At 43.6% G+C, this 14,456-nt stretch overlaps 1 protein-coding gene across 1 annotated transcript in view; it reads left to right on the top strand.

The window, feature by feature from the left end:
- Positions 1 to 14,456, top strand: part of crocc2 (ciliary rootlet coiled-coil, rootletin family member 2) — a 296,277-nt gene that overhangs the window by 225,792 nt on the left and 56,029 nt on the right. The window contains exon 32 of the mRNA XM_043702904.1: positions 11,644 to 11,793. Coding sequence (XP_043558839.1) covers positions 11,644 to 11,793 — 150 coding nt within the window. The remainder of the gene's footprint in view (positions 1 to 11,643; positions 11,794 to 14,456) is intronic.

Genomic DNA, 14,456 nt, shown 5'->3' with positions numbered 1-14,456 from the left:
TGCTGGGACCGTAGCTTTTTACAATATATGTTAATGATATAGAAGACGGTATCAGCAATAATATTAGCAAATTTGCTGATGATACAAAGCTGGGTGGCAGGGTGAAATGTGATGAGGATGTTAGGAGATTACAGGGTGACCTGGACAAGTTAGGTGAATGGGCAGATGCATGGCAGATGGAGTTTAATGTGGATAAATGTATGGTTATCCACTTTGGTAGCAAGAACAGGAAGGCAGACTTCTACCTCAATGGAATCAATTTATGTAAAGGGGCAGTACAGAGAGATCTGGGTGTTCTTGTACACTAGTCAATGAAGGCAAGCATGCAGGTACAGCAGGTAGTGAGGAAGGCTAATAGCATGCTGGCCTTCATAACAAGAGGAATTGAGTATAGAAGCAAAGAGGTGCTTCTGTAGCTGTACAGGGCCCTGGTGAGACCACACCTGGAGTACTGTGTGTAGTTCTGATCTCCAAATTTGAGAAAAACATTCTGGCTATTGAGGGATTGCAGCTTAGGTTCACGAGGTCAGTTCCTGGAATGGCAGGATTACCTTACATTGAAAGACTGAAGCGACTGGGCTTGTATACCCTTGAGTTTAGAAGACTGAGAGGGGATCTGATTGAGACATATAAGATTATGAAAGGATTGGACACTCTGGCAGTAGGAAACATATTTCCACTGATGGGTGAGTGCCGAACCAGAGGACACAGCTTAAAAATACTGGGTAGACCATTTAGGACAGAGCTCAGGAGAAACTTCTTCACCCAGAGAGTGGTGGCTGTGTGGAATGCTCTGCCCCAGAGGGCAGTGGAGGCCCACTCTCTGGATTCATTTAAGAAGGAGTTGGATAGAGCTCTCAAAGATAGTGGAATCAAGGGTTATAGAGATAAGGCAGGAACAGGATACTGATTAGGAATGATCAGCCATGATCATATTGAATGGCGGTGCAGGCTCGAAGGGCTGAATGGCCTACTCCTGCATCTATTGTCTATTCTCTATTGTCTATTGAGTATTGTGCCACCTAGAATTGTACACATTATAACAAGTCTGTGAATCTCCCCATTGGAATGAGTGCAGCAGTGGTTTATAAGAATGGTTCTACAGAGGAGAGACTTCAGATTGAAGACATTGGGATTGGTCTCCTTGAACAGATGAAGGCCAAGAGGTGGCCTGATAGAGGTTTTCAAAATCATAAGTGAACTGGATGGAGCAGATAGGGAGAAACTGTTCCTACTCATTAAAGAAGAAGGCACTGATTTAAAGTGATTTGCAGAAGTAATAAAATGAGGTGAGAAAAATGATTTTTTTCACTCAATGCATAGTTTGAGTGCAGAATGCACTCCCTGGAAGAGAAGTGGAGATGGGTTCAGTTGGGGCATTCAAGAGGGTGTATTGGATGACTGGATGGAAATAATGTGCAGGCTTATGGTGGGAAAAGCGAGAAACTGACATAAGGTAATGATGCAGACGCAGTGGGCTGAATGACCTCATTCTGAGCTGTAACCTCCTGTGGTTTTGAGTTGGGATCAGGGAGTCAGTATTTCTCAGACTCTGCTCAGCAGTTTAAAGTAGATGTCTGCAAGAAATTGTTGAGTTAGGTGTTCTTAGACTGTTTGGTGCAGTGAACATCATAAAATGTGAAATCTTGCCTTACCATTCTTTCAGCTTATTAACAGGAAGTCTAAGTTTCTCTTTTAAAGTAATCAGACTCGATGGGTTTTGTAAAATTTTGGAGGGCAATCTCCCCTCAGAGTCAGGAGGTTGTGATCGTGGTTCAAGACCCACTGCAGAGATCCGAGCACACAAACAAACCTAGCACCCCAGTGCAGTACGGGGGGGATGCTGCACTGTGACTTTAAAAGGGAACTGGATAAGCACCTGAAGAAATTTTTAAAAATGCAGAGTTACAGGGAATGTTTGGACAGTGGGTTCATTTGAAACACACTTGCATCAAACAGATGCTGATTAGAGGGGCTTGAATGGCCTCCTTGCTATTTGTGACTCTTCAGATAATGTAACAGCTTGTGTCCTTATGCAGCAAGACCTGAATAAGGAGGTGCCACATTTCAGAGGAGACAATTGAAGCCCCATCTGGACTTTCAGACAAACTTTAAAGATCACCATTTCTCATAAAATAGTGACAAATGCTCTGGCTGTAATTTGGCCCACAGCCATACCAGATCATCTGATTACCATTTGTGTGCTGGTTGTGAAATCTTGCTATGCACAGATTAACTGCCACATTTCCCGCCATGATTTTATGGGATATGTTTCAGAAGTACTTCTAGTTAGTTATAAGTCAGAATTGGTGACAGCTCCACTGATCGAGTCATGCCTGACATGAGGAATATAGTTATGGTTGATGTTGGTCAGACATCTCAGCTCCAGGACTTCTCTGTGGGAAATTCCTCAGGGTAGTGTCCTATTTTCAATGGTCTTCAGCTACTTTATCGATCTCCTTGTCTTCATCATGAGGTTAGAAATGGAGATGCCTACTGGTAGCTAAAGAGTATTGAGCACTATTTGTGACTCTTCAGATAATGTAACAGCTTGTGTCCTTATGCAGCAAGACCTGAACAACATTGAGGCCTGGGTTCCTAGATGAAAACTAAAGTTCATGATACATAAGTGCCAGGAAATAAACATCTCTAACAAGTTGGCACCTGGCCATCTTCCCTTGAAATTTAACGTCATTAGTATTGATGAATCCTCCATTGTTATCACCGCATCATTACCATTGACAAGAAGCCTAACTCACCCAGGCAAATTATTACTGTGACTATAAAACCAGGTCAAGAGCTGGCAACTTTGTGGCCTGTAATACATCTCCTGACTGCGAAAACCTTCACCATCTATAAAATCACAAGTCAGAAATCTCCAGTACACTTCCACTTGCCTGATGGGTGTGACTCAAAATTGTCACATGATCTTTAATGTCTCCCTGTGACATGTGATGGGCAAAGTTAAAAATCACACAACACCAGGTTATAGTCCAACAGGTTTAATTGGAAGCACACTAGCTTTCAGAGCGACGCTCCTTCATCAGGTGATTAAGGAGCGTCGCTCCACCTGCTGAAGGAGCGTCGCTCCGAAAGCTAGTGTGCTTCCAATTAAACCTGTTGGACTATAACCTGGTGTTGTGTGATTTTTAACTTTGCACACCCCAGTCCAACACCGGCATCTCCGAAACATGTGATGGGGGCTTTGATTTATTACCTCATCTGAAGTGTGACATCTCCCAGAGTGAATAGTGGAATAGATACAGCATGTAATGCTCAACACCGTTTAGGACAAAGCTCGATCAACATCTGATCTACCACCTCCAATATTCACCCCTTCCACCAGTGCTCAGTGGCAGCAATGAGTACCCATTTCCAAGATGCACTGACGGAAGTCAGCACGCATCCTTCGACAGCGGTTTCCAAACCTGTAACCTCTCTTATCCGGAATGAAAAGGGATGCATGGGAATACCACTATTGATGGTGATGAGCTGTCTCTTTGCGCTATCTTTTCCTTTTCTTTTTCCTTATTCTTAAATTATTCAAAATGGCACCATTTCATGGCAACAAATGAAAGCTTTTCACTATATTATATTGTAGTCTTACTGTAAAATACACGTGACAATAAAATCAAAATCAAAATTAAAATCGGGTTCCCCTCCAAACGACATATCATACTGACTTGGAACTATATCACTATTGCTTCACTGTCACTGGATCAAAAATCCCTTCCAACCCGCATTCTAGGTGCATACAGAGTACATGGTTTGCAACGTTTCAAGAAGGCACGGTGGCACAGTGGTTAGCACTGCTGCTTCACAGCGTCAGAGACCCGGGTTCAATTCCCGCCTCAGGCGACTGACTGTGTGGAGTTTGCACGTTCTCCCCGTGTCTGCGTGGGTTTCCTCCGGGTGCTCTGGTTTCCTCCCACAGTCCAAAGATGTGCAGGTCAGGTGAATTGACCATGCTAAACTGCCCGTAGTGTTAGGTAAGGGGTAAATGTAGGGGTATGGGTGGGTTGTGCTTCGGTGGGTCAGTGTGGACTTGTTGGGCCGAAGGGCCTGTTTCCACACTGTAATGTAATCTAATCTAATCTAATCTAAAAAAAAAAGGCAGCCCAGCACCATTTTCTCAAAGACAATTAGGGATCAACATCAGATTGATAATTACATATGTGAACAATTTTTTTTAAAGAGGCTTTGGGATGATTTAAGGCAGGGCAATTTATAGAATTCCTATAGTGTGGAAAAAGGCCCTTCAGCTCAACAAGTTCACATTGACCCTGTGAAGAGTAAACCACGGAGACCCATTCTCCTACCCTACTGCTCTACGTTTACCCCTGACTAATGCGCTGACACATCCCTGAACACTACAGGCAATTTAGCATGGCCAATTCACCTAACCTGCACATCTTTGGATTGTGGAAGGAAATCCTTGTGGGAGAGTATGCAAACTCCACATAGACAGTCACCTGAGGCTGGAATCAAACCCAGGTTCCTGATGCTGTAAGGCAGCAATGCTAACCACTGAGCCACCATGCCGCCCCGAAATGTGATGCAAATTCATCATCGAGTGACTTATGGATTAGCTGCAGGAACAAAATAACCATTCAATTGTCCTGATCATTACAAAAAGTCAACTGGTTCACTAATGTACCCGTGCACTACACCTTGCCCCTTCATTCCTCATCCCAACCAGTCATCTAGCAGACAGTCAGACCCTAAACTGTATATTCATTTATCAAGACAACTCTGATGAGGAATGTAATGACTGTGCTTCCTTCTTCAGTACTGTGCTCTGTATCAGATGCACGTTGGCACATGCAAAAGCAACAATTAGTATTTAATATTCGCCATCGGTAAATCCCTTAGCTGTAATGGCCATAACATGCACTTTATGTTACTTGGAAGGGGTTGAAGGGGGAAGTTATTTGCCTTTCTGAAAAATTAGATTAACTGAACTATTTATGTTCATTTCAGATCATACCTGGCCGTTTTAACCAGAGCAACTGCTGCCATATAAATTATTTCATGGGCTGAAACTTACCTGTATTTTTATCTGTGTTGTTTCAACTGGCAGTCAGCCTCTGAAAATGTTATTTGAATTGATTGCAGAGTTAGCGTGCGTAAAACAAATAAATCCAAATGAATTCTAGTAACAGTCTTTGATAAGGGGATTGGTTTGAACTTCATTCTATAGTTTAAAATGTGTGACTGTAAATCAGCAGCACACTTAATAGCTCTCTCAATTTTTATTTCTGCTGACTTCAATGGAAGCAAGGATCAGAATTGATGTAAAACAGGTTGCAAATTTTCGGCTTGCACATTTTACACTGTCAAACAGCACCCTGATGATTTGTGAAAAATCTAATCGTCGCAGCCATATCAAGAGAATATCCTCACAATTATTCAACCCCAGTAAATGATTCCCATTCTACATCCTTAAGAATATGAGAACTGAACCTAAACCGTCAACGGTTGCTTTTGCTTCCTTATGCTGTCTCTGTGTGTCATGTAGCAGGGAAACAGACCCTTCAGTCCATCCAGTCCATGCCGAAAATAATCCCAAACCAAATTTGTCCCATCTGCTTGCTCCTGCCCCATATTCTTCGAAACCTTTCCTATTTAAGTACTTATCCAAATGCCTTTTAAACAATCAACCTCCATGGTTTGACTTCAGGATATCGAGCAAAGAAATAGGCAAAATAGCAAACTGTGGATTAAATGCGGCATGGTGGCTCAGTGGTTACTACCTCACAGCACCAGGTTTGATTCCACCTTGAGGTGACTGTGTGGAGTTTGCATGTTCTCCCTGTATCTGTTGGAGTTCCTCTGGATGCTCCAGTTTCCTCCAATAGTCCAAACATGTACAGTTAGCCCACAGTGTGCTGGGAAGTGCAGCGTCACAGATATAGTGTGGGTCTTCAGAGGGTCAGTGTGGACTTGATAGGCCGAATAGCCTGCATCCATGCTGTAGCAAATCTATGATTTCCTTGCTGTAGGAATAGAGAGAAATCAGGATATGTTATCCTTAACTCCAATTGCCCCGTTAAGCAGATAACTGAATGGAGTGATTCTTACAGCACGGTGACTCAGTGGTTAGCACTTCTGCCTCACAGGGGCAGGGACCTGGGTTCAATTCCAGCCTTGGGTGACTGTCTGTCTGTGTGAAGTTTGCACATTCTCCCCGTGTCTGTGTGAGTTTCTTCCGGGTGCCCCGGTTTCCTCCCACATCCAAAGATACACAGATTAGGTGAATTGGCCATGCAAAATGCCCATAGTATTCAGGAATGTGTAGGTTAGGTGCGTTAGTCAGGGGAAATGTAGGGGAATAGGTCTGGATGGGATACTCTTCGGAGGGCCGGTGTGGATTTGTAGGGCCAAATGGCCTGTTTCCACACTGTAGGGATTCTATGATTCTTGCCTTCTCAACTCTTAGATGACACAAAGCTTCGTGGTGTGAAGAGCACATTAATTTTCACATAGAAAAATAACTCTGTGCAATTGAATTGCAGAATGGTTATAGCACAGAAGGTTAATTCATGTTTCAGAACTTTCCAATAAAAGCCAGTCTTGTTCGTCAGTTAACAAACTTATCCCTGTTTGGCAGCTACCCATGTGGATCCTGTCAGTAATGCTCAAATGGATGGACAAAAACTCTTTCTAGCAACATCTTTGTTTTCAGGCTCCTTGGTACTAATTTGTGTCTCTGTGCCAGCACCAAAGAAAATCCAATTCTTCTTGGGTATTTTGAAATGGCTGGTAGCCAGGTTTAGAGCTCCAAGTTTAGGGAAGACCCAAAAGGCAAGGAATGGGAAAATCAGCACAGCAACACACCAGCTGCAACCAATTACCCCCGTGACCCAGGACAACCTTCACTGAACGTGTTGTGCATGAAGAAAACTAAACATTGTGCAAATATCTCACAACACTCCCCGAGCCTGCGCGTTTTGTGCTGAACACAAGATATTTCAGCCTGTTGAGAATATCCGTAAATCAGTCTTCAAATCCTTCTCTATCATATGGCAAATTAAAAAAACTCACGTCACGTATCCCAGTTTTCAATGACCTGTCAATGAAGTTTCAGTACCTCCATTCCTTGTTTTGAAGAGCATTTCTGTTTATCTCTATCATTCCAAAGTATATATTCTTCTGTCTTTCTTCCTTCCATGAGCCTACCTTTCCATCTCCACTCGTTCAATGTGTCTGTGCCTCAATCATCGATCTTTCACTTTGCCCTTTTTGATTACATTTTTTGTTTTATGTTCTACTGTTGAACATTTATGGTGTTCTACTGCAACCATTCTCCACCCCAGAGTATGTTCCAAATTTAAGCCAAACGTCAAAAAAGTCTCAAGAGATAGAATTAACTCGTTTTATTTTCAGCCCAGGCTTTTGAGCTCAGGAATGAATTAGAGATTCAGTTAGACATAGTTTAAGGAGGGAATTAATTACAGGGCAACCTCGTTTTTCTGAATGGCACGGGCAGGGAGCATTTTGTTTAGATCATCAAAAGTTCGGATAATACAGTGTACTCAAGCACTGGGACCTTGATCTTGTTTGGATAATCCAAAATTTGGATAACCAAGGTTTGGATAATCGAGGTTGTACTGTGCTGAGAATCCTACACATAGAAGCATAGAAAATAGGTGCAGGAGTAGGCCATTTGACCCTTTGAGCCTGCCCCACCATTCAATACGATCATGGCTGATTATGCAATCTCACTATCCCACTCCCGCTTTCTCTCCATATCCCCTTGACCCTTTAGCTGCAAGGGCCACGTCCAGCTCCCTCTTGAATATCTCTAACGAACTGGTCCCACAGCTTTCTGTGGGAGAGACTCACACAGGTTCATGCCCAACTTATACATGCACCGATGATGCTAAACAGCTACTGTCAGAGAGACTTAATTTTAGTGGGAATTAGTTGTTAATCTGCAAGGTAAAATTATTTCAAAGTAGTTAGGGACAAGAAGCTTAGGGGATTGGGGGCGGGGTTTAGCAATAATAATACTGAATGCCTCCTGAAATGTGGACAGGCAATCTGACCATGTGGTGTCTGTGACATTGTGCAAAGCTGAGGATGACTCCTCTGCTGCTGTTATCTCTGTTCAGACAAGGAGAGAGCTTTTTGCGAGTTTGTTTTGGCAAAGGGCCAATACACCAAGATTTGTCATAATCCTAACAGTGCTTAATAGAGAGCAGCATTGGAGGCCTGAGTGGAAAAATGGGGGAGTTGGGGGGGGGGGGGGTTGCGGTGTCTTGGTTTAGAAAGCAGTTGCGACCTCTCAGTCAAATAATTTGTCTTAACTCTCCCTATTGCTGAACTGTGTGTAGGAAATTAGTCACCAATTTTTCCATCCATGTTGTAATTAGCAGGAGGTATTTTTCAAGAAGGTCTTGACACTGCCGAGGAGGTCTCAGCACGGTATAGAGGCTAATCTTGGTTCAGCAATAGAAACTCTTGGCTCAGGACAGCTCTTTTCCAACACAGTGTTAATGTATTAGTGCTTGATGATCCACCTTTGGTACTGGATTCGCTTGATGCATGGTATTGTGTGTAGAATCTAATCTTAGCAATTGTTGAAACTTTCCAGGTTGGTGATCGATATTCTTTCGCGTTTGCAGTTAGTCATACCTGCCTAGAGTGCATCTAATGACCACTATGATCTGGAGCACATTGTGTTTTGTCCTGTATCTAACTGATGGTTCAAAGATGTGATATAGAATGGCTGCTGCATATACTGGCACATCTGATACTTTGTGAAATCTGCTGCCTTCTCAGAAGGCAGGCTTAAAAGCATTATCATAGAATTCCCACAGTATGGAAGAAGGCCACTCAGCCCATCGAGTTCATTCTGTGAAGAGCACCCCACCCAGACCCGCCTCATCCCTGGACACAATGGGCAAAGTAGCATGGCTAATCTACCTAACCTGCATATCTTTAGACTGTGGGAGGAAACTCACACAGACACAGAGAGAACATGCAAACTCCATGCAAACATGTCCCGGGGCTGGCGCTGTGAGGTAGCAATGCTAAACACTGAGCCACCATGCTACCAATTGTCCCATTATTAGGGGACAAGCCCCAGATTCAAGCCAACAAACTGTTGAGAGGCATAATTAGACAAAGTGCAGTCTTTGCACAAAGATGGGTCACTTCCCTCAATTCCTCACTGTTGGAAAAGATGTGCTTTTTCTGACAATCTAGATTGAAGCTTACCTTCAAGTTCATTGTTTCCAGGTTAACAAGTCCTGGTTTTCAGTACAGGGTGGCCAGTGCTGACCTGACTATTCTGACATCTCTAATTAAGGGATAAATGAGTGAAAGAGAAAGTAAAGCACTTTTTAAAATCGTGAAATCAGGGAGGGGCTTTGGCCTGTTGAGCTGTCAATTGCTGAGAGCATCAAGTTAGACCTAATCTTAAAATAGTGAGGAAATGTGGTAATCAAAAACTTATTGCCTTTCTGCCACGGTTTTGCTATAATTGTAGTAGAATGCCTAAACTTTTGGTGACTTAAGATCATAATTGCTTCAATCCAAAGATGCTTAACATAAAATAATTGATGGTGATGGCGTACAAGAGATTCTGCATGCGGATTATTTGAGTTTTGGATTAGTTTACAAGACTCCTAAAACACCAGTGCATCCGATTGTCCAGCTACCTCTGAATGTTTCAAGTCCTCTTGACTTCATTCTGTGGACAAAGTGTTGTATTAGGCTGTTAGTACCTGAAGGGGTTAATTGACATCACAAGAAATGATGTGCAATGTGCTGTAAAGGAACAATTCCAGAAGGAGCTAACCAGTGTTTATAACCAGTTGCTCTTCTCGTGCTAAGTCTGCAGGTTGTTAATGTGAATTCACTGCAACGGGGATTGGCGATTTGGGGACATTATCTCTAAAGCCCAAACTTTTAAAACGTGTGTTGGCTATAATGCGATTACATTGCCAACACTTTAAGCGCTGTTTCTAAAGCCTGATTTTTCCCTAATGCAAGGTTGCACGAGAATGCAACTATCGCGCTACAGAAGACCTACTTGTACATATCAAACAGTGATTTACTCTTTAACTCCAGCTTGATGTCTTGTGGAGCACTTTACTGTCAGTCAGATCCAATGTGACTATTTATTAAGTACTATGTAATGAACCTAAAATAAAACAATCAACTGTAGGTGATGGAGAAACTCAGGAGAGAAAGCAGGGTTAATGTTCTTCAGAATGTGGTGAACCTTTCTGCTTATCAAGCCAATACTCCCTTCTGCCTGGTATGGGCCTGGTATTTCCCCAATTGGTATCAGTGACTTAAACTACTCCAAATAAGAGGATTGGTGACAGTGAATTTATCCAGGATGTCTCAGATGGTTCCCTGTATGACGTATATCACAATTACGGTGGTGTAGATTTTGTCTTATGTACCAATAAGTGGAAGAAATAACTAAAAGCCAAAGCGCCCTTCCCCCCCATCTCCCCTTTCCTAAACCTTCAGGCCCAGAAAATAGCCAGCTTGCTTCGGAAGCAGCAGCACTCTGTATTTGGGAACAGAAACCATGCATGAAATTTCTCGTCCTAATAGCCCTGCAGTGCCGAGCTCAGAGCAGCAGATTTTCCTTCTGCTAGCGCAGTGATGCCAATGAGCATGAGACAGATTAGCCAGAACCACCATCATGGCAGATGGTAAAACTAGATTAGTTTCCCTGGCATTTTCTGCTAAGGTTCTATCAAAAAAAAAGGCCTATACATGTTTTGACCTCAGTAATGGATGCAATTACTAGTAATTATCTGCCCCATTGTATTTTGAAAGATTGAGCAGTTTAGGAGTCTTTTTCCCCAGAAGAGAGAAGACATGAAGGTCTTTAAAGTTATGAAATAGTTCAATGGGTCAACTCAGGCAAACTGTTTCCACAGTGGAGCGGTTCTAGGAGTTTAAATACAATGTAGCAGCAAATTACTGCAGATGCTGGAATCTGTACTGAAAACAATAATGCTGAAAATCACAGGGGGTCAGGCAGCATCCATGGAGAGAGAGCAAGCTAACGTTTTGAGTCTAGATGACTCTTCATCAGAGCTGGCGTGAAGTGTGGAGGGGGCAGCATTTGTGCAATAGTTGGGGGAGGAGGTAGATTGCTGGAGGAGAAAGGATGCTGATAGTTCAGATTAAGTGATCAGAACATGAGATCGGCAGAACAATGGTGTGCCGACTGGCCAGACTGGAAAGAACAGACAGTCCCCCTGGAGTGAGGGGAGAGGAGACAGGACATGGTGACAGAGAACGTAACTAGTAAAGCTAAAAAGAAAGGGAAGAAATGGGAGTGTGAAGGTGTTGAAATGTTTTTTTTAACGCTCAAAATCAAATCAAGAATTCAGGAGAATTCCGGTGAGTGGCTAGAACATGGAACTTACTATCACAAGGAACGACGAAGGTGATTAGCATAGATATGTATAAGACAAAACTAGATAAACACAAGTGGGAGAAAGGAATCAAAAATCTCCTAATCAGGTTAGAAATAGGGTCATGGGGTACACAAGCACGTGAACAAACCAGTTTGGATGCAGGGTATGTGCTGTTGGTATAACACACTTTTCTGTGCGTGCTTCACTGTTTTTGGAGAACATGGTTGATTTGTTTTTGTGTTTGCAACAGGAGCGGCTGGACGCCATCAATCAGGGATTCTCGGAATCAAAGAAAAAGACCCATGGTTTAGTGGAACGGGTGCAGTTGTTGCAGAATGCACAGGCAGATCTGGAGCTGAGGCGCTTGGAGCTGGAGGGACAGAACCGGCAACTCCAGGAGGTAGGCATTAGAAACTGAGGGGGCAGTGCCGATGCAGAAGTATCATTTCAAGAGTCAGGTTCTCAGCATAATTTGAGGATCAAGTGGTGCCATTGTTGGGAGCACGCACTGCTGAATAAAACAGCAAGAAATTGATTGCTTTTTCCTGATCTGTCCTTGGATTTATTCCAGTTTTCTCCTTCCCCGATGATGTCTGCTCAGACTGGTGGGGCATCTGATTGCATGGGCGCTAAAATTGTTTGGGTGTCTCCCCATGCCTTGGTAATTGGCAGGGTGGGCAGTGAGTGCAGCACCGTCAAGCCCAGTCCACTGACCCGACTGCCATCCACATTTGTATTTTCTAACAAGAAATTGGATTCTGTTGAGGAACTTGAATTCTGGTAGACTCTTGTTCATCCAACCAGCCCATCCCTTCTCAGCACAAAACATACAGTCAAACATGAGTGCTGGTACGTAAGCCTCTGAGACCAGTTATATACTCATACATTCTGGAGACCAAACCTGGAAAGTCACTATTTTATTGTAGCTGGTTACCACAACAGACAGTTCAGTCACCCACTGAGTTATCTAGGAGGCTGATTTCTGCGAAATCTGTTCCTGAGTTATTTCTGAGTAATATAAAAGGTCATCCAAAGAAGAAACAACTGCTGATACCAGCAAGAATCTGGATGCTATTAGCTTCAGCTAACATCATGAGTGCCAGTACAATCTCACCAGTCTTTAAAACAGAAACCCAGAATGTTGCCACAATGTGATTTCAGGAATGGTGAAGTAACTTTAAGTTTCTTGGAATTTGAGTATTCCCTCATTAATTCCCTGGTCACTATTGCCATAACATTATTCTCTGGCCGGGAGAGGAGGGGGTGGCCAACAAGGGGCTTAAAAGCAGGGTCACCCACTTCAGTGGTCTGTGGGACCCGGGGCTGCATCCTCATGCGTTTGTTGACTCATTCATGGGATGTGGGCATCACTGACTATTTCCCATTCCCAAGAGGGCAGCTAAGAGTCAACCGCATTGCTCTGGATCTGGAATCATTTGTAGGCCAAACCAGGTAAGGAAAGCAGATGTCCTTCCCGAAAGTTGGGACATCAGTGAGCTTGATGGTTTGTTACAATAATCAACAGTGGATACATAATTCCTACTGGCAAGTTTTTTTTAATTCCACCTTTTATTTTTGTAATGATTTCAAATTTCACCATCGTGGTGAGATTCGAACCCATGTCCCCAGAACATTAACATGGATTACTAGTCCAGTGACATTACCACTACATCAGGTCAGCGAGTATATCAATGACTGTAGCCTAATTGGAGGGCTAATGATTCTCTCTTAGCAGTGCCATTGGGAACAGAGGTCATTGTTGGGACTACACCTGAAAGAAGAGATGCACTCCAACAGTCTTATCCCACCTTTTCACACTGGCTCCTTTGTTTTCAACTTTTCTCTTACTCAGGAGTACAGTGAATGAATTTAAGAAAGACAAAGCTTGGCACAACAGTCAAGGTGAATTTCAAAAATAAAACTATTCCAAATTTAAATTAATGATTAATTCGTAAAAGTGGCCTTTTTTTTTAAAAAAAGTGCCAAGCAACAGATCTAACTGATAAAATCCAATTTTGCCAACTTGGTTAAGGTGCAGAGCTGCAGAAAGACAGACTAGGTCTCAAGTTCTTTCTTTTTAATTTCAAAAATATACTTTATTCATAAAATAATTTGATGGTCTGTACAGTTGGTCATGCCATACATACGTAAGCATTTACATACAGAGATCAGAATTTATAATTTTTATATACAGGTCTGTACATTTATCAATCCATATAATTAGCTGAGGCGTCAGCAGAGCCCAAATGACTGCAAGGGCCCCCTGTTCTTCGTTAGGCAGGCAGATGATACACGGTGGTCTTTCCCCATCGCGCCTTGGCGGCAGCTGCCCCAAGCTTCAGCGTGTCCCTCAACACGTAGTCCTGGACCATGGAATGTGCCAGTCTGCAACACTCAGTCGGGGTCAACTCCTTCAGCTGGAAGATCAACAGGTTTCGGACCACCCAGAGAGCGTCCTTCACCGAGTTGATGATCCTCCAGGCGCAGTTGATGTTCGTCTCGGTGTGTGTCCCGGGGAACAGGCCGTAGAGCATGGAGTCCCGCGTCACGTCGCTGCTCGGGACGAACATCGACAAACACCACTGCATTCCTCTCTGGACTTCCTCTGCATAGGCACATTCCAGAAGGAGGTGTGTGACAGTCTCGTCCCCCCCGCAGCCGCTTCGAGGGCAGCATGCGGTGGGCCGGAGAGTCCGGACGTGCATAAAGGATCTCACAGGCAGAGCCCTTCTCACCACCAGCCAAGCCATGTCTTGGTGCTTGTTGGAAAGTTCTGGCGATGAGGCATCCTGCCAAATGGCTTTGACAGTCTGCTCAGGGAACCACTCGATAGGATCCGCCCTCTCCTTTTCCCGAAGGGTCTCAAGGACACTACGTGCTGACCACTTCATAATGGACTTGTGGTCAAAGGTGTTTCTCTTCATAAATTTCTCCACGAAGGACAGATGGTACGGAACGGTCCAACTACTCGGAGCGTTCCGCGACAGCGAGGCCAGGCCCATCCTTCGCAACACCCGGGACAGGTAGAACCTCAGTACGTAGTGACACTTAGTGTTTGCGTAC

Source organism: Chiloscyllium plagiosum, chromosome 13, assembly GCF_004010195.1.
Source record: "Chiloscyllium plagiosum isolate BGI_BamShark_2017 chromosome 13, ASM401019v2, whole genome shotgun sequence".
Classification (NCBI taxonomy): domain Eukaryota; kingdom Metazoa; phylum Chordata; class Chondrichthyes; order Orectolobiformes; family Hemiscylliidae; genus Chiloscyllium; species Chiloscyllium plagiosum.
This window is presented reverse-complemented; position numbering and strand designations above follow the sequence as displayed.